This window comes from Protopterus annectens, chromosome 4.part1 (genome assembly GCF_019279795.1).
Source record: "Protopterus annectens isolate FY-2018-M chromosome 4.part1, PAN1.0, whole genome shotgun sequence".
NCBI lineage: Eukaryota > Metazoa > Chordata > Ceratodontiformes > Protopteridae > Protopterus > Protopterus annectens.
The window spans coordinates 71,501,888-71,526,697 of record NC_056734.1 but is presented as its reverse complement, the minus strand read 5'-3'; the positions used below and the strand labels follow the sequence as shown (position 1 = coordinate 71,526,697).

General features: G+C 38.0%; 1 protein-coding gene across 1 annotated transcript in view; it reads left to right on the top strand.

The window, feature by feature from the left end:
* SERPINI2 (serpin family I member 2) overlaps nt 1–24,810 on the top strand; it is a 219,807-nt gene that overhangs the window by 14,106 nt on the left and 180,891 nt on the right. Inside the window, exon 2 of the mRNA XM_044070736.1 lies at nt 2,767–2,997. Coding sequence (XP_043926671.1) covers nt 2,767–2,997 — 231 coding nt within the window. The remainder of the gene's footprint in view (nt 1–2,766; nt 2,998–24,810) is intronic.

Sequence of the window (24,810 nt, the reverse complement as noted above, 5' to 3'; positions counted from 1 at the left end):
TGGGAACAGAAAGTGCACACACACTTGACGAACATATAAACCACGAGCAGTGTAGTGGTAGGGGAACTTCCCCAATGCCCTGGTCAAACTTCCCCTAGTAGTAGTAGTATAAATACCACCTTGGGTCTCCCCTGAAAAGAGCCCACTAGCCTAGTCTGGCTAACCAGGCCAACAAAGAACAGAGAGATAGATAGGCAGATAGGTAGGTAGATAGATAGATAGATAGATAGATAGATAGATAGATAGATAGATAGATAGATAGATAGATAGATGCTTCTTGCAGTTCAATCTCCAACAGTTTATTAACATACAATATATACATCTACCTTAAGTCACCTTGTTATGTCCCTAGCACTGCACTTTGATCATATAACTCGACTCTCACCTCCCAAGCTGTTATGCTTTTGACACATTTTCAAAGGGTCATGCATTTGAAAAGTCAAGTTTGCAGACTAGTGATCTAAACCTTGATTATCTTAACTCCAAGTTTTTATTTCTTACTATCCATAAACCCATTTAGATTGCTGCTGTGTTGCAAACTGATCCTTTTTTAACTCATTCTTTATATTTCATTTTTATAACAAGTCTTCTGAATTGTTGGGAGCCCCATGGTTTGTAAATTAAGGACACAGTGTTTGAAAAGGAGCTGGGTCCAGCTGTGTCTTCAAAGCCAAACACAGATCATGCCATAGGAACCTATATAACACTGAGTATAGTGAGAACACCTCTAATATATATGAATATATTAAATGTTGTAGCTGCACATTTTTCAGCAAAAAAGTTGAATTTTCAAAAGTTGTATAAAAAATTTCAAAAACAGGCATTGTATTTTATAATTAGCTGAATCCATGTTCAGAGGTTCATAGGTTATTACTAATCTTACTGCCAAATGAAACCATCAAAAAGCATAGTCTCATCACCCAGTACAGGTAGAAACTATCAGTGCTCTCCATTAAGGCGACTTCATCCACATATTGCTGGTGAAAATTTGTTTCACCCATCCAGTCATGCAGACTGGTTTCAAAGTATTATAGGGAAATATTCTGCCTGATAGGTAAGGGCAGACTGTTCCAGAAATGGCGTATATGTTGAGTTATTCATCTGTCATGCAATCTAATCTTATTGATGTGATTGTTTTGGTTTAGGTCATTAAAATAGGTGTTTGCTTTGCCACTTGTTCTATTTAAGTGATGGAGTTCAAAGAAGGAGTCTGTGCAACACCGAGTAGAATAACAGAACGTTTAGTTTGTCAGAGTAACTAAGAGTACAGAGACCTGAGTTATTTTTGGTGAGGAAACATTGAGGTTGGTTTAGATGCTTTGTGAGGTACATGGGGAAGGGTGCTTTATATAGCGTGATGGGCTTAATAAGGGAAATATTACATATAGTGGTACATTTTTTCTACAAATTATCTTGATATTCCTTTTGATATTAGCTATGTAGTCCAAAAATAACTTTCTAATGGCAGCGGAGAATTTTTGATCAGAGCTGACTTTCTCTTATAACTGTGCATAGGTCCCATATAACAGTGACAGGTTTTAATATACAACTACCAGCATTATTACCATGTTTCAGTGCATTCTCGCCAAAGTACAGGACATTACAGTTGTTTATGTTATACACAAAACTGTTGTCAGATGATGATGCAAATGAAGTGTTTAGGCACAGCCCCCCACCAGCTTGTATCTGTGAAAGAGGACTGCAGCACTTTCCACCTGAAATTCATTTGCATGTTTAATTACTGACAGTGGATTTCAACTTTTACCTCTAAACAGAAGATACCAAATTGTAAAGGGCCCAATACCAGGACTGTGGCACTCCACTGGTTGTGTGTACTGTGTCTAAGATTACTCCCCCTGCTGTAACTCTACATGTTCTGCTAGGTAATCAGATTTTGATACAGTTTATTATATAACAGTTATTTTCCTGTGTTCTGTCTTATCCAGTATACCTACATGTGTGACCATTTCAAATGCTTATGTAAGACTGAAATGTGTCAGTGAACTGCTTGATCTATATTTATTTTAACAGCAACTTGTTTGAAGAATTCTACCAAATTTGGAGAACAGAAACTTTCCTTCACATACCACATTAATCATGATCCAGGAAAAAGAAGTCTCCCATGTAGTTCTCTAACAAGTCAATGACAATCTTTTCACTTACTGTAGAAAGTGGTAATGCTAAACTGGTGGATCAGTAATGATTTTGTCCTAATACTGCCCACACCCTTTGTAAATATAAATCACTACTGCTTGTCTCCAACAAATAACTGGTTCAAGTCAGTAGTTCTCTACTGCATGCTTCACTTTGGCCCTGCCTTCTTGGATAATTCAGTGTCCTCTATTGATCTGTCCCTTTGTAAAAGGTGTAATATTTGCAAAGGAATGATTGCTTTACGATTGCATACAATTGGAGGTACTGTTTGAATAATATTTCATCTTCCTAACTGCATTTATTCTCATTTTGGAGTCCATTTCTTTATGCATTTATGTTTTTACTTACCCTAAAAACAGAAATAACATAAATTTTAAAAAGAGCTTCCTGCCCAAACAGTATCAAGATAATCAATTTAGATTTATAATAAATACAATAAAAATAGCTATAGTTTTAACTGTTAGACTAAATAAAAGATATATAATTTCCATACTGTCAAAATGGAAGTAGAAGGAGCAAATGTTCACTCTCAATCACTGTTATGTAAATTTTTATCAGATTGTTATTGTTCGGAGAAATTTCAGAATATTGAAGATGTTTTGTTTTCTTTAGGTGAGGAATTCTCTATACTCAAGCATCTTTCTTCAGTTATGTTGAGCCACAGCCAAGAACCTCCTGTGAGTCTTGTGAATGCTCTCTATGTTCAAGATGGCTTTACAATCAAGGAAAGGTATCTTCAGAGAAATAAATATTACTTTAGCAGTGATATCAGAGCTGTGAACTTCCAGGATTCTGCATCAGCTGCTAGAATAATCAATACATGGGTAGAAAGTACCACCAAGGGTAAGCAAATGTTGTGTGCAATGTCAATAATGATTGATATTCATCATAAAGGTTATTGTTGCAGATACTGAGAATATGACTTGAGTTTAATAAAGGCAAAATCAGTACATTGGTCAAATCTATCTCTAGTTTCTTTGCCCAGCTGAGGTCTTTATTGCCACTGAAGTGAAGAATTTATAAGCTAGCTTTGAATAGTTTGTCAGTATTTTTCCAGACAAATATTTGAAAACAGTTTTAAAAAAATGCCATTTTGTGTTACTTTTTTCTAGCCGGTTAACTAATCAAGTTGTTTTTTAGTGAAACCTGATTTGACAAAACAGATTCATCAGTCTAGCAATATCTGACAATTTTAATAACTTAGCCCAAAGATTTGTGACCTTGGAGGTAATTATATTAATTAAGAGGCTGTAGGGGGTGAAGTTCACTTTATAGAAGGTGTGGGAGATATTCCCCAATATAAAAAAATCAGCAATTACTACTTCAAATAGTTATGATCAAAAATCAGATTTTACTGAAAAACAAAAAAGTCAGGCAAAACAATTAAGATTAGAGATAAAAAATATATAAGAAGTGGAAATAAGGTCAAAGTATAAATGCTGACAATATATAAACTGGACAGACAAATTAAAAGGCTTTTGAGCTGAGGTGCTACAGAGAAGTTCATGTAATAATGGTCATTACCAACATGAGCAACCGGTGTTCCACACCAGAGGTCAATTCCTCATTGGTCAGATCCGACCACAAGCTAATCACCCTAGACATCCACATCCTGCCCCCACCCCAGTTAGGGAAACCACTGTAAAAAACTTCTCCAAAGCCAACTTCACACTTCTTAAGACAGAAGTGGCAAACTCCATGACACCCATGCAGACGGACAAAAGAGGTACAACTGCTGAATCCTACACAAATGCACTTTATAAGCACAAGTGCATGTATCATGCTATCCCTAATAGAACCAAGATGTTATCCTCCAAAAAAAGGAAGCCAATCTAGTGGTCCTCTGCCATAAACAAACTCTATAACAGAAGAAAGAAACTGTTGCAAAAAAGAGTAAAATCCCATGACTGGAAGAACTCCCTGGTCAACCTCAATAAGAAGCTGAGATCCCTCATAAAATCGTCCAAAGCTAGTTATGAAAACAAAATTGCCACTGACTCTAAGGACAACCACAAAGCATTCTATAGCTATGTCAAGAATCTCAATGGCAACACTCAGATCTGCTCTGAGTTACAGCACAATAGCACTAAATATACAGAACCAACTGATATTGCCAACATCCTGGCAGATAGGTTCAGTGCTAACTTTACCCCCCCCCCTCTCACTCCCTAGAGGGCCCATCTCTATACTGGAAGAATGCAAAGTTCCTGTAATCACAGCTGCACAGGTAAAAAACACACTCTCCAAAGCCAAGAACACAGCATCCATGGGACCTGACAATATCGTTCTATATGAACTACAGAATTAACTGGCACCCTACCTAAGTACCATGTTCAGTCATAGCCTCACCTCAGGCTTTGTGCCCACTGAATAGTGCACTGTGATGGTTATCCCACTCCACAAAGGGGGAGCCATGACGGACCCCAGGAACTTCCGCCTCATTAGCCTGACGAGCCTGGTCTGCAAGGCCATGGAACGTATCATCATGGAACTCATAAACAAAGACATTGGAAATCTCCAAACTCTGGACCCTACCCAGTTCGGGTTTGTAAAAGGCAGATCATGTCTCCTAAACCTGATTGACTTCTTTGAAACAGTCACCAAAACCATAGATGAGGGTAAGGTGGTTCACACAGCTTATCTAGATCTCGCCAAGGCTTTCAACACCATCCCCCACTCTGGAATTATAGATAAGCTCACTAAACTAGGTATAAATCCCTATGTCACAAGATGGGTTGCCAACTGGCTCACAGACAGAACCCACACTGTGAAGTAGCAGACTCCAAATCTGACTTCAGACCAGTGACAAGTGGAGTACACAGGGTTCGGTCTTGGATCCTCTCCTGTTTGATATCTACTTTTCGAAATACAGGCTAACACAGAAGGTCTTTACCCAACAAAGTTTCCTAACGATGTGGACATACTACAAAAGGGCCTCCCTGAGACAGATGCCTGGTGTCAAAGCCATGGCCTGAAGCTCAATGCCAAAAAGTGTATTGTCATCACCTTTGGTAAAAACTCTGTACCCATGAACTACCACATAAGTGGTAGTCTACTTAACGCCGAAAATGTGATGAGACCTTGGGACACAGGTGGACAGTAGTCTCTCCTTTGATAATCACATTGCCACAGTGGTCAGGAAATCCTTCTACATGGCTCAACTCATCACAAAAGTTTCTCATCCAGAAAAAAGAGGTCATTGTTCCCCTCTACTCATCACTCATTAGACCCATTATAGAGTACAACATCCCTTTTGGTATGTACTTCACAAGACATCTACAACAACTAGAAAGGCCACAGAAATACCTCACAAAGAGGATTACTGGCCTCAAACAGATGCCCTATGCAGACTGTCTCAAAAAACTCCAGCTTTACTCCGTCGCATATGGCCTACTCAGAGGCGATCTCTGCCTAACATACAAAGCTATGTCAAACCCAGAGCTGTTGGACATGCTCCACTTAAAGAAATCCCAATCCCTCCGAGCTACACGCTCTAGGGACCTAAACCTTGTCACCACAATAAACAGAACATGCTGGAGGGATGGATTCCTGTCCCAGAGACTTCCCATACTCTGGAACAGACTACCTATCTATGTCAAACAGAGCTCCTCATTAGCACTCTTCAAGAAAAATCTTGATGATTGGATGGGAAATAGGAAATTCACCCCAGGTATCACTTCTGTGGCTCTGCTCGAAAGGGGCACAGGAAAATAATTTTCCTGGGTGGCGAAAGCCAGGGTACCTTTTTGGCTAGGCTTATATAGGCCCTAGGGCTAATAGACTAGTACCTACCTATGAACCTATGAACCTATAATAAAGCTAGCTTAATATATTCCTGACCATCTTTATTGTGGTTGATGCTTAGACAAATTAAATACATTGTGAGACAGGATCAAGTAAAAATTTGAGGAATATTTATGTAAAGAATTTCAACACTGAAGCTGTAGTAGAAAGTAAAGACATACAAATAGACAAACTATAACAGAGATTCTGAAACCGTTCCTTATACAGAACAGATTGTAGACATATTTATAAAATCTCATGCAAAAGAGATTGATACCACAAGTGTGGGGGAGTAATTTATTATAGTAACATTGAAGTGACTTCAGACACTGAAGTTAAATTAAAGGTGAAAAAGTACTACGAAAACTGGACCCTAGTAATGCACAAGGAGGAGAGCAAACTAGTAACAATAACCTCAGAACACCAACATGATCTTAAAAGAGTGCTTAAAAATGTATACGATACACCCTACACTGATCGACTACATTTCAGTGACCATGAAAAAGTGCCAAACCACTTTGTAATTAAGCCATTATAAAGGACAAATTATTTTCCCAAGGATAAAAGTTCAAAGGGGGATATTCCAGGGTGACTCTTTGTCACCGCTGCTATTCTGCCTTGCCCTTAACCCATTAAGTCTGTCTACTTAGTACTAAGCAGCACAAACCAGGAAATAATATCAGGATTCACAGCAATAGGGCAACACACAGAAGTACCACAGAAGTCACAGGAAAATAAAGTTGAATTTAAGTTGAATTTAATGAAGCGCTTTTCGTCTGTGGTGTACACAGACTTCCTCAGACAAAAAGTATTACAAACTACATTTAACTGAACAGCAGCTTAAATATCCAGCAGTATTAAGTCAAAGGTTCAATTAACCAATCAGGCACACCTTGAACCATGAATAAAAATTTAAAGTTAAAACGCAAGCTCACAGGACTTGAGTTCAATCACTCACATTATATTAAAATTAAAATTAAACTCGACAATCATAAAATCAGCCAGTTGTTAGCCTATCATCTAAATAGACACTAGCCACTACCTGATGTAAACAAGTACAAAACACAAAACACACTCTAACTGTTTTGTGTTTTGTCAAATTGTCAACATTTTTTCAGGTGATATGAGAATGTCATTTGGTCTTGTTAAATGTGCAAAAGCAACCTTTAAAGCAGAAAAACTGTAACATCAGGAAAACATTGGTTTGGGACAAGAATGTGATATAAAAGAACTTGAGCAAGAAGGAGTGTATAAATATTTGGGAACTGATGAAGGATCAACAATAAAACAAGAGCAAATGCAAATACAACTTAGTAATGAATATTTCAGAAGACTTAAATTAATCCTGAAAACAGCACTGACATCTAGGAATAAAATCCAAGCTATAAACCAGTTTGCTCTTCCTGTCCTAACTTACAGTTTTGGAGTGATTTACTGGCCCCAAAATGTGTTGGATAGATTAGATAGGAAGACAAGAAGGATGCTTCATGTGCATCAAATGATTCATAAAAATCAGTGCATACCAAGATTATACATTCCCCGTTCTGAAGGAGGGCTGGGCCTCCTTGAAATTGATTACATGTATAGATCTGCAATTGTGGGACTCCACACATATCTGCTGACCTCACAAGACCCAAAAGTACTGAAAGTTTTGAAACATGAGGAGAATAAATCTAAGATGACTTCTCTGCTTAATCTAGCAGAAGCATATCGGCATCAAGCAGGAATGGAAATCAAACCAAAAGTAGATAAAAACCAGGCAAGCAACTGAATGTGACAAAAAACAAAATAAAGAATATAAAGTGAAGGACCAGATGAGAAGGCAAGAAATATGGAAAATTCATAAATATAGATGCTAGTATAGAAAACTTCTGGAAGAATCTCATGTTGATCAGGAATGAATGCAGGAACAGTTAAGGAGAGGCGAATTCAAACCAAGGTATGAAAGGTTAATATTGGCGGCACAAGATAGTGGGCTACGTACACATTGGTTTAAAAAGTCAATTGAACATGTGGGAGAAACAGACAAATGTAGGTTTTGCAAAACAGAACAGGAAATAGTTGCACACCTTGTTGCTGGTTGCAACATACTAATGACAGAAGGATTGTATACTGAAAGGCATAATAATGTGTTGAGACTGCTGCACTAGGGATTGTGCAAACATTATGGTACTGAAGTGGCTGAAAAACACTGGAAACATGAGCCACAAAGCATCACAGAAAATGATGAAGTCTACATCACATGGGATCATTCATTACCAGCAGATGCTAGAAAACCAGATGTAGTGGCCCAAGAAAAGAAGACAAAAGTAGCATTGATCATTGAAATCATCACACCCAGTGACTACAGTGTCCTGCACACAGAAAGACACAAAGTCATAAAATATCAGAATTTGCAAGCAGAAATGAGAGCAACATGGCAGAAAGATACCCAGATAGTTCCAATAATAGTAGGAGCAACGAGTCTTATAAAAAAGAGTCTACAATCATATTTAGACATGCTACCAATACATGTAACTGCATACAAATTTCAGAAGGAGTCATTACTGGGCACACTGCGGGTGCTGCGAAGAGCACTCCTGGCTGACATCAAAGACTGAAACAATACTAATTTCATGAACTTTAATCATACTTTGACTTGGGGTCCATTTCTATCATGGTATTAGAAACCCAAAAGATTTGGAGAAATTAAAAAGGGAGAAACCATTGCATCTGTTATTCACATAGTTCATTCATGGATGGACATATTCCTCAAGATTGTAAGCATGCACTTATTAAAACACATCTTTAAGGGACTCAAACCTATTAATCTATGTTCTTTTTTATCATGCATAAACCCTGATTAATAAATTAGAACATCTAAGTGTTGATGTAATCTTGATACGATGGATAGCGACATGGCTGATAAACAGAGCATAGCAAGTATCATATAGTGATGCATGAAATTCTAGGTTGTAGTCAGGGTGCACTGCAGGGGTGTGTCCTGAGCCAATACTTTTTGGGTTGTATCTTTCTGATTTATCTCCATTATCTGAAGGGTTCTACAGTCTGTATACTGATAACTTGAAAATGGGAAAACTGATAAAATCTGTTAAGGACAGAACATGTCTACAAATTAACTTAACTAAACTTGAATAAAGTGAGCAAATAGGCACAGGAGAATAATATGGTAAGAAATACAGAAAAAAACTGTGTCTGTGAGATTTGGGAGATATAGACTGAAAAATGAATACTTCATACAGCAAACAGTGATTGAAGCTATGGATTTGTTTAAAGACCTGCATATTTTGATAAAGGAAGTATCACATTTGCTAATGGATGTTGATAATAATAAAACTATAGACTATATAAAAAAATTATCAAATCTAGGAAATCAGAAATTTTGAAATCAATATAACTGGGTTTATAGTAGACCTAAATTAGTGTATGGATTTATATTATGGAAATATTCTAAGAAAACTAACATGAGTAAATTGGAAAGAGTACAGCAGAACTATACCATCTATGGATGTGAAACTTATTCTTAAACTTAAACTTAAACTTATATGAAAAGTTATTATGAAAGATTAAAATATCTGAACTTTTACAGTAACTCATATTGATAATTAAGAGGTTACCTTATTCAAATATATAGACCATTCAGAGACAACTACCTCTGGGAATGTATGCAGTTATCAAAAAGTAGTAGAGAAATATCAAACAGCCTGTGTAAAAGATTATATAGTAATACAGATGTACTAATTGGTTTTGTGTGAAAGATACTGATGCCTGAAATAGACTACACATTTATATTAAAGCAAGCACTAGTTTAAATATGTTTAAGAACAGCTTGAGCAATTATAATGGAGGTGACTGTTTTGGCAGACTAAAGGGCATTATTACCCGTGCCTGGAATATTTGTTTGTATGCATTTGGATAAATCAAATCCTGATTTTTCTAATGATAGCTGAAAAAAAATATCAAAATGTACTGTTGTGGGAATCAGACTAACAGACGATTATCACCTTAAGTATGTATATTTTATGGGGGAAGCATGGTTCTAGTAATGGTGAGAATGATGCCACTTTTCACAAAACAACTTTAGCAGATGGTTCCAAAGTGTAGAGGAATAAAACCTTGACTATGACTCATGTAACCCAAGAACAAAAAGTAACTCAATTTCCTGAAGAACATGCTGCGTTTGGAGCTATGAGGCAGAGTCCAATTCCTTTTTCTTTATAGACAGAGAAAGGGTATATGTCTCAGTGGTACAGGTACCACTGATGTCCCCTGATGAAGACCAGAGGACCTAATAGAAAGTGTCTGCTTCTAAGGAGGAAAGGATTGTTTGCAACCATACATTACTTGTAGAAGGGTGACAAACCTGCACTATTTCCATTTCTTTTTCAACACTTAATTGCTACTAGAGTGTCATGTGGAAAGAAAGGAGATAAAGGCATAAATCCTCTGATGATGTCTTTGATGATGATTCCACTGTGATCATGGTCTTGGATGGGCAATGTGGTTGTTTGCACTGATAGTTGGCAGGTGCAGAAGGATAATAAAAGTGCAAAAGAAAGGAAGACTTTTACACTGAAATGTAAGATTTTACCGAATTTTCTTGGGTATTGAATGCTTCTGACTATACCCAGTGCTTCATCTTCTTATTCTGTTTCTGTCTGTTCTGCTTTTTATAAATTCCAGCAACAGAAAAATAAGCTCAGAGATCAGAAGGGGGTTATCAAAGTGGTAGCTCATGATACTGTGATGCTGGGCTGCAGCCCTTCAAAATGAAAAGTCAAACAATATTTTTATAATTTAGTTCTGTGTGTTTTTCGTAAAAAAGTCTGCTTCCTAAGTTTATGACCCAGAGTGTACATGTACAAAGTTCCAATTCCATCTAGCTTGGTTAAGCTATTTTATGGCAGCTCAGGATTTATTAATATATCCCCATAGAGAATAAGGTGACCTGTGATATTTGTGGGGTAGAAATACAATTTCAGTGGAGGCTGTTTCTTTGCAGAGAATATATATTCCCATTAGCTCAGACTACATCAGTTGAGTGGTGCCTGGTGTAGCCTGACTCAGAAGTGAAAGAATAGAACATGTGAGATGGGTAAAACTCAGATTCACCACTGTGCAAGCACATGATAAAATTATTTTTATCATTAAATACATTTTCTTAAATTAAATAATGCTCTACCCAAAGTCTCTTAAGGTGCCAGTGCCAACCCACCTGTAGGATGCATTTTTTATATAATTTGTGTGGGGAGAATTTGATACAGTTAGCAGAGTGTGTGTGTGTGTGTGTGTGTGTGTGTGTGTGTGTGTGTGTGTGTGTGTGTGTGTGTGTGTGTGTGTGTGTGTGTGTGTATGAAGGGGGTTGCAATGGGTTACACTGAATGCATCTCACAAAGTTGAGCTGAAATATATTACTAGGACCTTTATGATGCCTTTACTCATTCCTTTGGTCACAGTCAGTTTCTGAGGTGAAAGCTGTCAATAAAGTGACTGTAATTGTTGGATACAGAGGCAGTCTGTGAATGGAACTGACTAAAGCCTGTAGTCAATTGATTATAATGAAACAGTTATCAATCTGATATAGCAGGGTTAGTGTGTGTTTGAGTAAAGCAAGCTGAATACATTACTGTAACCATTCATTTTTTATTTTATCATAACTGGACACTGAATGTGCATTCAGTTGGTAAAGTGGCTATAATAAATGGTGATTGAAGCAGTATGCAACTAAAAATGATTGCCTCAAGCTGTCATTTGATCAAATTTAAACAGCTGTTGATCTGTCTTGGCAGAGCTAGTGTCTGAGTAAAGCAAACTGAAATACATTACTGTGACTACTATTTTTTAATGGTCATGATCAGACACCTGAGATCTGAATCTGATTTACAGTCCATACTAACAGCAGTATGTACAACAATGGATTTAATATTTGCATTAAGACAGATAGTAGAAAAGAAGCTGGAGATAAGGAAGGAATCCAACTGGATATTCCTACACATGGAGAAAGCATATGTAAATGCCCCAAGAAAGTCAATCTTATCATTTCTATGACTGATTAAAGTCCTGAAAATGTTGGTAGAATTAGTGTAGGCTATAAACAAGAACCCAATGGCACAATTATGAACAGTGCTCAGGTTCACAGAGAAGTTTCCAGTCGGAGTCAGTGTACATCAGGGTTCTGCTCTCAGTCAATTCCAGCTCATGTTGTATAGAAAAGAGACTGATGGTAAGACGGATAGAGCTTGAATCCTACTACAATCAACCAGGATAAAGAAAAAGGATGATGGCAGGCAGATGTGATTTGAAAATCACCACTACTAACTAATGTGAATGACCACTGGGGTAAGGTCTCTCAAGCTGCACCACTGCTGCCAAACACTTTAAAGTATAATCAAGCCACATAAATATGAGCCACTGAACACTTCACTAAATGTAGCATGGCTATAGCTGTATGCAGGAAATATGCACAGCTGTCCTCGGTATTGCCTTTGCCAACCATACCCAAGAATAGACATTTACTGATCACGCCAACCATGTGCAGTCTGTGGCTTAGCTCCACAGACCTCTTTTTCACCACTCTTCTGAGTTTATTCACCTTCCAGTGCTGACTTCCCCCCAGTAACTGTACTTTAAATCAGTTCTTGCATTCACATAAACCAATGCACTCACACACAAAAAAACACATTAATTTCAAGAGAAGGCTGCTAACATTCTCCAACATTATAGCCTTTTACCCTGGCTGATGGTAATAAACTGCTACCAGCCTAGATTATCAAGCTTTGGATCTCCTTAGTTAGTGTTTCACTCTTGTATATATCCATATACTTACAATAATTAATCAGACACTCTGATAATGGCTTGGACATACTTATAAAGTAACTGTATACATTAAAATCTGTTGTAGTGTCAGGCTAATGTAAATAGTGTACATAGTTATTTAAGATTTTATGTATAAGTACTATGGAATTCATTCAAATGTATTTGAAAAATAAAAAAAAATTTTGAGAAAAAAAAAACATCCATATACTGTTGAAAGGATTGAAATTCAATCAATAGCTTCTGCCAGCATTAAGTCCATGTGTGACCATGATCAGTGGTGATTGAGGAATTTGCCCTTTCCCCACTGTAAAGTGATCTCAGCGTTGGTATTTTTAATTAGCAGGGGCATCCCCTTAGCACATGAAGGTTGCAGGTGGGCTTACCTCATGTAAAAATGTGAGGAGTTTTTATTTTTTTGGCTTTTGATCATGTGGGATTGATGTTTTGCAGTTTGATATTTTTGTAGTTCAATATTGCAAAGTGCATCCATGTACATACATATAAACATATACACATACACACACGCACATATATATATATATATATATATATATATATATATATATATATATATATATATATATATATATATATGTATATATGCACAAATAGTATGTAGTAGGCAGGTCTGACCAATGAGAAATAGCTTATAGTAGTTTGTCACCCATTAATAATCAATAACCTCTCAATTAATAAATATGTATGCTTTTGGAATTTGTATTTCTCAAACCCACTTTGGTAGTTTAAAAATTGTAATCACATGCAATGTTTCTAATGTTTAATGTTTTAGTATGGAAACACTGAGCATCTTCCGCTGAAAAGGGGTTTTGCCCAGTCAGATTATCCAGATCAAAAAATGGAGATAAATAAATAAACATATGAAAAACAAATGCCAAAGAGGAGGGGGCTAAGCACTGACCCTGCAGTACTCCGCTAGTTACAATTCCACACACAGAGAGGCAACTAGCAGCTTTCATAGCCTGGGATCTCTCAGATAGCCAATCTGCAATATATCAAACAACATAAGGGTTTACATTAAGCCTGTCTAATTTTTCAGTAGTATCATCATGGGGGATAGTGTCAAAGCAATGACCAGGTCAAGGCAAGTAGTGCGCATAGAATGACCTGTGTCCTTAGACTGTACCCTTTTCAAAAAAGTTTCCAAGGCTCAGGAGGCAGAACCTTCCCTTCACAAAACCAAGGTGAGTAGGATCTATATCAGGTAAGTTGCCTCTGCGTAAATGAGTTCTGCTTTGATGCATTCTATGGATTTTTGTATAAGCAGCAAGCAAAAGTTTACATTTTAATTATAAATTTCATATATTTTGCTTTCTTTTTTTTTTTTACATTCATAAGAAAAGATCCCAAGTTTTCATTTATTTTCTTTTTTCCTTAACTTTGACAAATTTACCTATGTAATCAAGCCATAGACAACACTACAACACAATGTTGTCGTGCAGCTACTAATTAGACAATACAGTAGAGAGTTGATTATCCAAACTAATTGGGACCTAGGGTAGTTCAGATAATCAAACTGTTCAGATAATCAAACATATAAATGAACAGGATAAAAATCTTGTTTTTTTTGGCACGCAGGAATACACATTTCAACCATTCAGCGATTCTAGTGGACAATAAAGAAGATTTTTCACACATGAGCTGGCTACAAGCTCAAAAAACACGTTCAAGTGAATAAGTATAATGTTTAAATATTCAGACTTTATGATTTTTCCTACACGAAAGCTATGGAACGCCGGTTCTGATAAATGACTGTTCGAATAATAAACGTTTGGCTAATCGACTCTCTACTGTAACATATATCAAAAAGAAACACTAATGTGGAACATGTTGCACTTTCTAATCACATAAGCCTATTTCCTAAAGAGATTTTACAGAATATAAAAGCCATCCTAGCTCTAGATGAGAGTCACTGTTGATGTGACACGCCAACCTCATATGCAAAAATAGAAAAAGCAGGTTATGGATGGATGGATGGATGGGTGGATGGGTGGATGGATGGGGGTCTATATTATAACATCGAAGTGTCAAAACTTCGAATGTCATAACATCGAACCGGAAACCACGAAGACTGACAATATCAAAGCCGTGGAACATCGAATTCTTTCCCAGGGAAAGAATTCAGTGAGCTGTTTCCATGGCTTTGCTATTTCCTCCACTGTGGTGCAATCTCGGAGTTGGTATATTTAAGTGGGGGGGTGTGGGGGGCAAAGCCCCCCACATAGTTTGTAGTGTTTGTGTGTTTCATGTTTTGTACTGGAACAGTGATTTTTTTTCCCAGGGAAAAAAAAAACTGTTCTCAGTCTTTGGGGTTTTCAGCTTTCGTGGTTTTGGATTTGATGTTATAACATTCGAAATTTTGACACTTTGATGTTATAATATAGACCCGGATGGATGGAAGGAAAGATGGATGGTTCGAAAACAAAGGAAAATTTTTACAGCGAAGTAAATAATAACATTAAAATTATAATTCATGACTTATATTCCCTTCTAGCTGTAGTTTCCAAGACATCCATTTCAACATTTTTTTCTCATATTCTGACACTTGATTATGAAAGTCCTGTTAGGCTCATAAGTGCACAGATAAGTACTAGGCAATCAGTCTGCACAGCATTTCAAGCCTAGCCAAAAATAAAAACTATTCAGAATTTCACTCTTGCCTCAAAAATGGCAAGACAAGATAGACCAGAAGAGAATTTGAGGCTGCCCAGCCAATTATCTAGGTATGTTGTGAAGGTTGCAAAGATGCTAACTCTGCTTGGCATGTAGTAGAAGTTTGTTCCAGAGGTGAAAGATACACTAGAGTATGAATCTATCATGCCAACATGTCTTATTTATCTGCTGTTGAAGGCATTTGATGTATTTGATGTACCAGTACTTCTGCCAGGGCTTAAGAGGTCAAGTAGAGTTGGATCTTTCATGGCACAAAAGGCTAGACATAGTTATCCATGGAGAAGTCTGTAAGAGACTGACTGCAGTGAAGAAGCTGTTAGTCTCTCTTGTTGAGAAAGATTTTTAAATTTAGTTGACATGATCAAATGGCCAGAATATCAAAACCCACTCCATCAAAACCACAGCATCAAACATTACATCTGTCAAAAGCCAACATGATCGAAGTTCAACTCATTAAATACCATGTTGTCAACAGCTTAGATGTCACCATGTATACAGGCAATTATATATTTATCTAGTGAGTACAGTACTTAAGGAGTAGTATGCATGGATGTCTCAGCAAAATCAAAATCACAACGTAAAAACCAGTTTAACACCACCACACCCAATAGCAATAAGATATAAATTGTATCATATATTAAACTTTTTGGCATTACAATAGCTAGTAATATGAAATATGATCTCCATATGCAAGCAATGGTCAGAAAGGCACACCAAAAGCCTGGCCTGTTATATAGAGCTTCACCTTTCCTCACAATTAAAGCCAGGAAAAACAACTGTAAAAACCTCCCCATGCTACTATATGCCTATCAAATCTCCACAAACCAGCCACCACACCAAAGAACAAAACTTGAACAATGTTATAACAAAACCGCAAAATTTGTTGCAAATTTCTGTTACCATACTCACCACTGCCAAGCCTCGGAATACTAAATGGGAACATGCTACCTCATATAATTCATCAACACTAGCTTCTAGCAGTCCACAGTTTAATATAGTACCCAGACAAATGCTAAGCCCTTAAATTTATGTTCCAGCACTATAACCCAAATAGAAATCTACAGTCATAGGTTCATAGGTAGGTACTAGGCTATTGGCCCTAGGGCCTATATAAGCCTAGCCAAATGGTACCCTGGCTTTTGCCACCCAAGAAAATTATTTTCCTGTGCCCCTGTCACGCAGAGCCGCAGAAGTGATCCCCGGGGTGAATTTCCTATCTCCCATCCAGTCATCAAGATTTTTCTTGAAGAGTGCTAATGAGGAGCTTTGTTTGATAGAGACATGAAGTTTGTTCCAGAGTATGGGAAGTCTCTAGGACAGGAATCTATCCCTCCAGCATGTTCTGTTTATTGTGGTGACAAGGTTTAGGTCCCTAGAGCGTATAGCTCGGAGGGATTGGGATTTCTTTACGTGGAGCATGTCCAACAGCTCTGGGTTTGACATAGCTTTGTATGTTAGGCAGAGATCACCTCTGAGTAGGCAATATGCGACAGAGTAAAGATGGAGTATTTTGAGACGGTCTGCATAGGGCATCTGTTTGAGGCCGGTAATCCTCTTTGTGAGGTATTTCTGTGGCCTTTCCAGTTGTTGTAGATGTTTTGTGAGGTACATACTAAAAGGGGCACTGTACTCTATAATGGGTCGAATGAGTGATAAGTAGAAGGGAACAATGACCTCTTTTTTCCTGGATGAGAAACCTTTTATGATGAGTTGTGCCACATAGAAGGATTTCCTGACTACTGTAGTGATGTGATTATCAAAAGGAGAGACTAGTGTCCACCTGTGTCCCAAGGTCTCTTATCACACTTTCGGTGTTAAGTAGACTACCGCCTATGTGGTAGTTCATGGGTACAGAGTTTTTACAAAAGGGATGACAATGCACTTTTTGGCATTGAGCTTGAGGCCATGGCTTTGACACCAGGCATCTGTCTCAGTGAGGCCCTTTTGTAGGATGTCCACATTGTTAGGAGTTTTGATTATGGCTCCTAGTTTGCAGTCATTGGCAAACTTTGTTAGCCAAAGACCTTCTGTATTAGCCTGTACTTCAGAGAAGTCGATACCAAACAGGGGAGGACCTAGGACTGAACCCTGTGGTACTCCACTTGTCACTGGTCTGAAGTTGGATTTAGAATCTGCTACTTTCACAGTGTGGGTTCTGTCAGTGAGCCAGTTGGTAACCCATCTTGTGACATAGGAATTTATATCTAGTTTAGCGAGTTTGTCTATAATTCCAGAGTGGGGGATGGTGTCAAAAGCCTTGGCGAGATCTAGATAGGTTGTGTGAACCACCTTACCCTCATCTATGGCTTTGGTGACCGCTTCAAAGAAGTCTATCAGGTTTAGGAGACATGATCTGCCTTTTACAAACCCGAACTGGGTAGGGTCCAGAGTTTGGAGATTACCTGTGTCATTGTTTATAAGTTCCATGATGATACACTCCATAGCCTTGCAGACCAGGCTTGTCAGGTTAATGGGGCGGTAGTTCCCGGGGTCCGTGGTGGCTCCCCCTTTGTGGAGTGGGATAACCGTTGCTGTGCGCCATTCAGTGGGCACAAAGCCTGAGGTGAGGCTATGACTGAACATGGTACTTAGGTGGGGTTCCAGTTCGTTCTGTAGTTCATGCAAAACGCATCCTGGGATGTTGTCAGGTCCCATGGATGCTGTGTTCTTGGCTTTGTAGAGTGTGTTTTTTACCTGTGCAGCCGTGATTACAGGTACTTTGCATTCTTCCGGTATAGAGATGGGCCCTTTAGGGGATGAGAGAAGGGTAAAGTTAGCACTGAACCTATCTGCCAGGATGTTGGCAATATCAGTTGGTTCTGTATATTTAGTAACATTGTGCTGTAACTCAGAGCAGAATGCTTTGTGGTTGTGTTTAGAATCAGTGGTGATTTTGTTTTCGTAACTAGCTTTGGAGGATTTTACGAGGGATCTCAGCTTCTTACTGAGGTTGACCATGGAGTTCCTCCAATCATGGGATTTTACTCTTTTTTGCAACAGTTTCTTTCTTCTGTTGTAGAGTTTATTTATAGCAGGGGACCACCAAATTGGCTTCCTTTTTTTTGAGGATAGCTTCTTGGTTCTGTTAGGGATTGCACGATCCATGCACTCGTGTAAGTGCTTATAAAGTGCAATTGTATAGGATTCAGCAGTCATATCTCTATTGTCCACTAACATGGGTGTCGTGAAGTTTGCCACTTCTGTCTTAAGAAGTGTGAAGTTGGCTTTGGAGAAATTTTTTACTGTGGTTTCCCTAATGGGGTGGGGGTGGGATGTGGATGTCTAAGGTGATTTGCTTGTGGTCGGATCTGACCAATGAGGAATTGACCACTGGTGTGGAGTGCCGGTTGCCCATGTTGGTAATGACCAGGTCTAGGATATTGCTGCCCCTGGTGGGGGTGTGGATAAGTTGATCCAAGGCACTGGAATTTATGAATTCCAGAAAACGTTGAGCACAAGAGTTGGTACATAAGTAGTTTTCCCAGTTAATGGTGGGGTAGTTGAAATTGCCCATTATTAGGGTGTTAGGTTGTACCCTAATATTTTCCAATGTATCAAGAAATGAGGAATGGGAATCCTGGGGCATGGTGGGGGATCTGTAGCAAGCTACAATTTGCATTGCGGTCTTGCCCAGATTTAGTTGCACTTGGATAATCTCAGATGCATTATGCTGAGCATCTAGCCTGGAGGTGAGGATATCCTTAATGAATATGGACACACCTCTGCCTTTAGTGCTTCAGTCCAGGTTAGGTGGCTGAAAGGTGTGGTATGAATTATCACCTGGTAATGCAGGGGTCCTCTCTGGAGCCTTGAACCAGGTCTCTGTCACTGCACAGATGTCAATGTTCTCCATTTGTGCATTTTGAGGTTTAGACTTCTAGCATTAATGTCATCCTAGGCAGACAGATACTGAGCCAATCGTTAAAGTCAATCATTTTGTCCTTGTACTGTGGTATCATTCTGGGTAATGGCAGGATGCTACTCAGGGCTAGGGTCATACCTTCCTGGGCTACAAGATCAGAAAGCTCCTCCATGTCTCTTTTCATGTAGTCCAGAGAGGTATGTCTCAGGTCATTCACACCAACATGGACAATGACAGAGTCATATTTGTACTTGCTGTGGAGTGACCTGAGTGCATGCGTTATGTGGTGGATCCTGGCACCTGACAGGCAGCTGACAGTAACTTTCTCCTTGTTTAGCCTGGTGAGTGGAACATCAGTGTGCCTGACTATAGAGTCACCTATGACTAGAGTGTTGGGTACGTTGTTATGCCTTATGGGCTGTGGTTGAGTGGCACATTGAGTTTGTGGGCTATGTGTCATTTGGGTTGTGTTGGGGGGTGAAGGTTGCTTGCGTTTCTGCTTTGGAGGTCCCTGTTGCTTGGGTAGATTTTTTTTGAGAGCCTCCGCGAATGTTGGTGTGTGTTTTGTGTTTCTATGTGTGTGTGTTTTGGTGGTGTAGGTTTTGAGGGACTATGTGATGAGTGTGGTGTGGTGCAAGTGTTTACCTTTTTCTCTTGACTGTCTAGTCCAGTCTTGGGTGAAGAGAGCTTTGCTTCCAGTTTGGTTATATAAGTGCATCTCTCACAGGTTGTAGTGTTGGGTGGTAGGAGGAGAGGGTTGTCTGCGTACATGAGGCAATTGCTGCATGGCCCCAAGGTGCTCAAATTCATCAGGTAGACAGGAGAAAAGACCGGGAGCTGACCCTTAGACATGCCTGGATAGATGCTTATTTATTAAGTACTAAAAACTGTTTTCCTCTAGACAAGTGAGGAAAGTTGAATGCTGTTGTAATTTGTAGCTTATTTAGTGCTTACAATGAGTTCTGAACAAGTGCTGAGCTCAAAGAAACAGATTTGAGTACTGAAACTAGAAAACTGACTAGTTCTAAAAAACAAAATTAAGCTAGAAGGCTTCCCTCCAATACAGAATGGATTGGGGGCTCAGAAGCTTACAAACAGTCCTGGATATAGCAAATCTGTATCTGGACTAGACAACTTATAAGAAAGGCAGGAAACAAGCTTAGAATATATATATATATATATATATATATATATATATATTTTTTTTTTTTTTTTTTGCAAAGTGGAAAGGAGAAAGGAGGAGCAGAAGCTAACTGGGTTGGCCTTCTCAAATGTTCTCCCTGGAATAGGTAGAATGAGGTAATGATGCTAGACTGGGGGGAGTGTCCTAGATCAAATTTACAGTTGGGGCGGGCAACTGCAAAGCCACCAAGTATAAAAACAGGATACCAACAGAGAGTGAGGGTGGGAAACAAAAATTAGAACAAACAAACCCAACCAGATGCTTAACAATTGTAGAACATTCTACTTAATACCTCACACACAGTGAGTAAAATAAAAGTGCTATAAATAACTCAGAAATAAGCAAAAAAACAGGATACTTAATGTTATATATCACAGATTAGTTAGCTCAGAGCCCTTCCTCCAACTTCCTCCGATTAGCTCAGTGTAAAATGGCAGAAACAGTCACAAGTTAACTTCTTAAGTAACAAAGTTGAAACCTGAAACAACTTTAAAAAAAGCTTGAAAGAACCAATGAGGTGCTTATTCCAAGGCGTAGTCCAGGCAACCCCAGTCAGCCAATGACCACAAACAACTCACTCTGACTGAAATGCTATACTGGCCTTGGCTAAGCTATGATGGCCTGGGATGTGCTCAGACACACAGCCTCTACTAAGAAACAACTAGGCCCAAAACACAAGCCTGAATATGGACAATGCTACACTACCAACACTACTTAGGTAGAAAAAACTGCAGAAATGTTTAAACAGATAAAGGATCAAGGGGAATCTAGAGAATGCTTTTAAATGCAAACAAAGTTATATGATACACTCCTAACAGGAAATCAGAACAAACAAATCCAACCAGATGCTTAACAATTGTTAAAAATTCTACTTAATACCTCACACACATTGAGTAAAATAAAAGTGCTATAAATAACTCAGAAATAAGCAAAAAACAGGATACTTAATGTTATATATATATCACAGATTAGTTAGCTCAGAGACCTTCCACCAACATTCTCTGATTAGCTCAGTGTGAAATGGCATAAACAGTCACAAGTTAACTTCTTAAGTAACAAAGTTGAAACCTGAAACAACTTTAAAAAAAGCTTGAAAGAACCAATGAGGTGCTTACTCCAAGGCGTAGTCCAGGCAACCCCAGTCAGCCAATGACCACAAACAACTCATTCTGACTGAAATGCTATACTGGCCTTGGCTAAGCTATGATGGCCTGGGACGTGCACAGACACACAACCTCTACTAACAAACAACTAGGCCCAAAACACAAGCCTGAATATGGACAATGCTGCACTACCAACACTACTTATGTAGAAAAAACTGCAGAAATGTTTAAACAGATAAAGGATCGAGGGGAATCTAGAGAATGTTTTTAAATGCAAACAAAGTTATATGATACACTCCTAACCAGATGCTTAACAATTGTTAAAGATTCTACTTAATACCTCACACACATTGAGTAAAATAAAAGTGCTATAAATAACTCAGAAATAAGTAAAAAACAGGATACTTAATGTTATATATATATATATATCACAGATTAGTTAGCTCAGAGCCCTTCCTCCAACATTCTCTGATTATCTCAGTGTGAAATGGCAGAAACCGTCACAAGTTACCTTCTTAAGTAACAAAGGTGAAACCTGAAACAACTTTAAACAAAGCTTGAATGAACTCCCAAAACAAACCTATACTTAACATAAATAAATCTCTAAAAATAGCAGGAGAGGTAATCTACTCCAGCCATGTCTCCAACATTTGGAACTCTATCCCCTCTCAAGCAAATTAAATAACTACAAACTTTTAAAGTAGATCTTAAACAGCATCTAAGACAATCCTGTATCTGCCAGTGTTCATTCCCAGGATAAAATGTGCACATACTCACAAACAAATCAATTTATGCAGCATGAAAAGGCCACAGTCCAAATGCATATTTATTTTTTTGCACATGTATAAAGACATGAATTTTATATGTAAGAAGTTGCATGTTATATGTGTAGCCTGTATACTCTTTCTACATATTACTATTTGCCATTTAAATCTTGTGTAATATATTGTTATTGTTATTTGTCATGTGAATCTCTTCTTCCTGGGCCTTCATTGAAAAAATGATTTTATACCCAGTCAGACAATCCCAGTTAACAAATGCAAAGTAAAATAATAAATAAATAAATTAATTAAATACATTCTCTGTCTATACAATAGTCTACTCCCCTATCCATGTATTGTTATTTTTCCTCCTATCATTAGCTTATCTCAGCATTTCAATCCCTTACAAACCTTCAGAATTCTGGAATTTTCTGTTGCTTGCTGTTCGTATTCACATAACATTTCTGTTGCAGCCAGTTCATTCAAACAAAGTCAGTACGTTTGTCTCTTTCAATGAGTTTTTTTCACCTTTACTAGCTCCAAAACCGACATCCACCTGCTCTTTTTCTTATTCAATCTTCTGTCCCTTAAAGAATAATAGCACCCAAGAACCGAAAAAAAAAACCATTTTTAGTCATATCTTGAAATATTCTATATGACATATGGCTTTGAACCACTGTAAGTGGCCGTTATTATTATTATTATTATTATTATTATTATTGCTAGTAGTATTAGTATGTATTTATTTTTAATCTTTTACACCCATAATGTGGCCTGATGCTGAAGCTGCAAAGCTGAGTGTTTTTTTTTCAGTCAAGGCCCTTGTGCTTTCCTAATGGCATTTTACAGGGACAGATTTAGCAGTGTGATATGAAGAACACTTAAAGTGATTCTCTCTCTCTACTCCCAATGGCATACAGACTACCACATTTTCCTATTTGTGACTGTCAGCAAAAGTCTGTGTTCTTCATTACATAACATGGCATTTTTGTTTCTTTTTTTCAGCAACAAACTTTATTATGAATAATAAACAATATAACATGAAAACATGTTCATCTCATGACACCATTTAAAAGAAAGATATGCAATCATGTATTTGGGATACTTACATGCTATAAAAAATAATCTTTTTACACAAACAAAGATCGGTCCATAAATGTAAAATCTAGATCTCTTCATATTGCATGTATGTGAGATGGGACTATGAGTCCAATGTAATCCACACAGGCTTTTCCTAAAATACTATCCTATGAATTAAACAGTCCCATTTAATAATCTGATCCAGGGCATCTACTTTGCTTTCTTCCTGTCCTTAGGCTTTCAATTACACTTGCACATCTCTGCTCTACAAAGATCCTTCATTAAAGTTACAAATTCTGCTTTAAATAAAAGGAGCACTTTTTTCCACTTCCTAGTAATACATTTTTTAATAATAATCAGAAAAGTTGCTATCAGTGTCACATCTGTTAAACCAGTAGGGGTTATTGAAAATGGATCTCTGCAATAGAGAGAGCTCAAGGTATAGTGTATTACACCATAGCTGATACCACAACTTTTACATTTCATCCAAGAATGGCTTAACTATGGGAAAGGTGCTAATGTGCTTCCAGTTTCACAAAGCTTCCTCCAGACATCTCCAACGTCTTGTCTCAGCAAATGAAAACATTTTTTAATTATAACTGGTATTTAAGATATATGTCCAAGCATTTCCAGCTAAAGAACCTATATTTCCTTGATATTGTGACACATCTTCATCATCATCATCATCATCAACCCCCTTTTTCTCATTTTCTACATGGAGTCAGAGTGTCATGTCAACTGTCAATGTCTCTTTCTGTTCAATATCACTCTCCTGCCTTCTTCAATGCTCATGCCTGACGGTCTCAGGTTTTCTCTCACACAATCCATCCACCTCTTCGCTGGACACACTTGTTCCCTCTGCCTTCTTACTGTCTGTCTCAAATCTTCTTCATTAGATTGTCTTCTGCTTGATTCAAGCTTTGACCTCCTCATTCAGATTTCCCTTCTCCTTAACCACCCTTCCCAGATACTTGAAGTTGTTAACCTGTTTCACTATTTTCGCTTCTGTCTCATTTCTCAGCTTCTTCTGAACTTCACCATTTTCTGCCATTACAACCATCTTATCCATACTCTGTTTCGTCCCATGTGCCTTCAGTTTTGCATTCCATTCCCATATCTTTTGCTGAAGTTCTTGCTCAGAGTCTGCCTGTAATGCCACATCATCTGCATACAGCAACTTTGTTGATCTGTCTCTCCAAACTGTTTGCTAATTTAGTCCATCATCAGTATGAACAACAATGGGTTTAGTGCTGAACCTTGGTGCACACTTACTCCCACTGGGAGCCTCCATGTAAGACTGAAAACTGTTCACACTTAAGTCATTGAGTGTTTGTACGTAGCTTGCACTAATTCTACCAATGTTTTTGGGACTTCGAA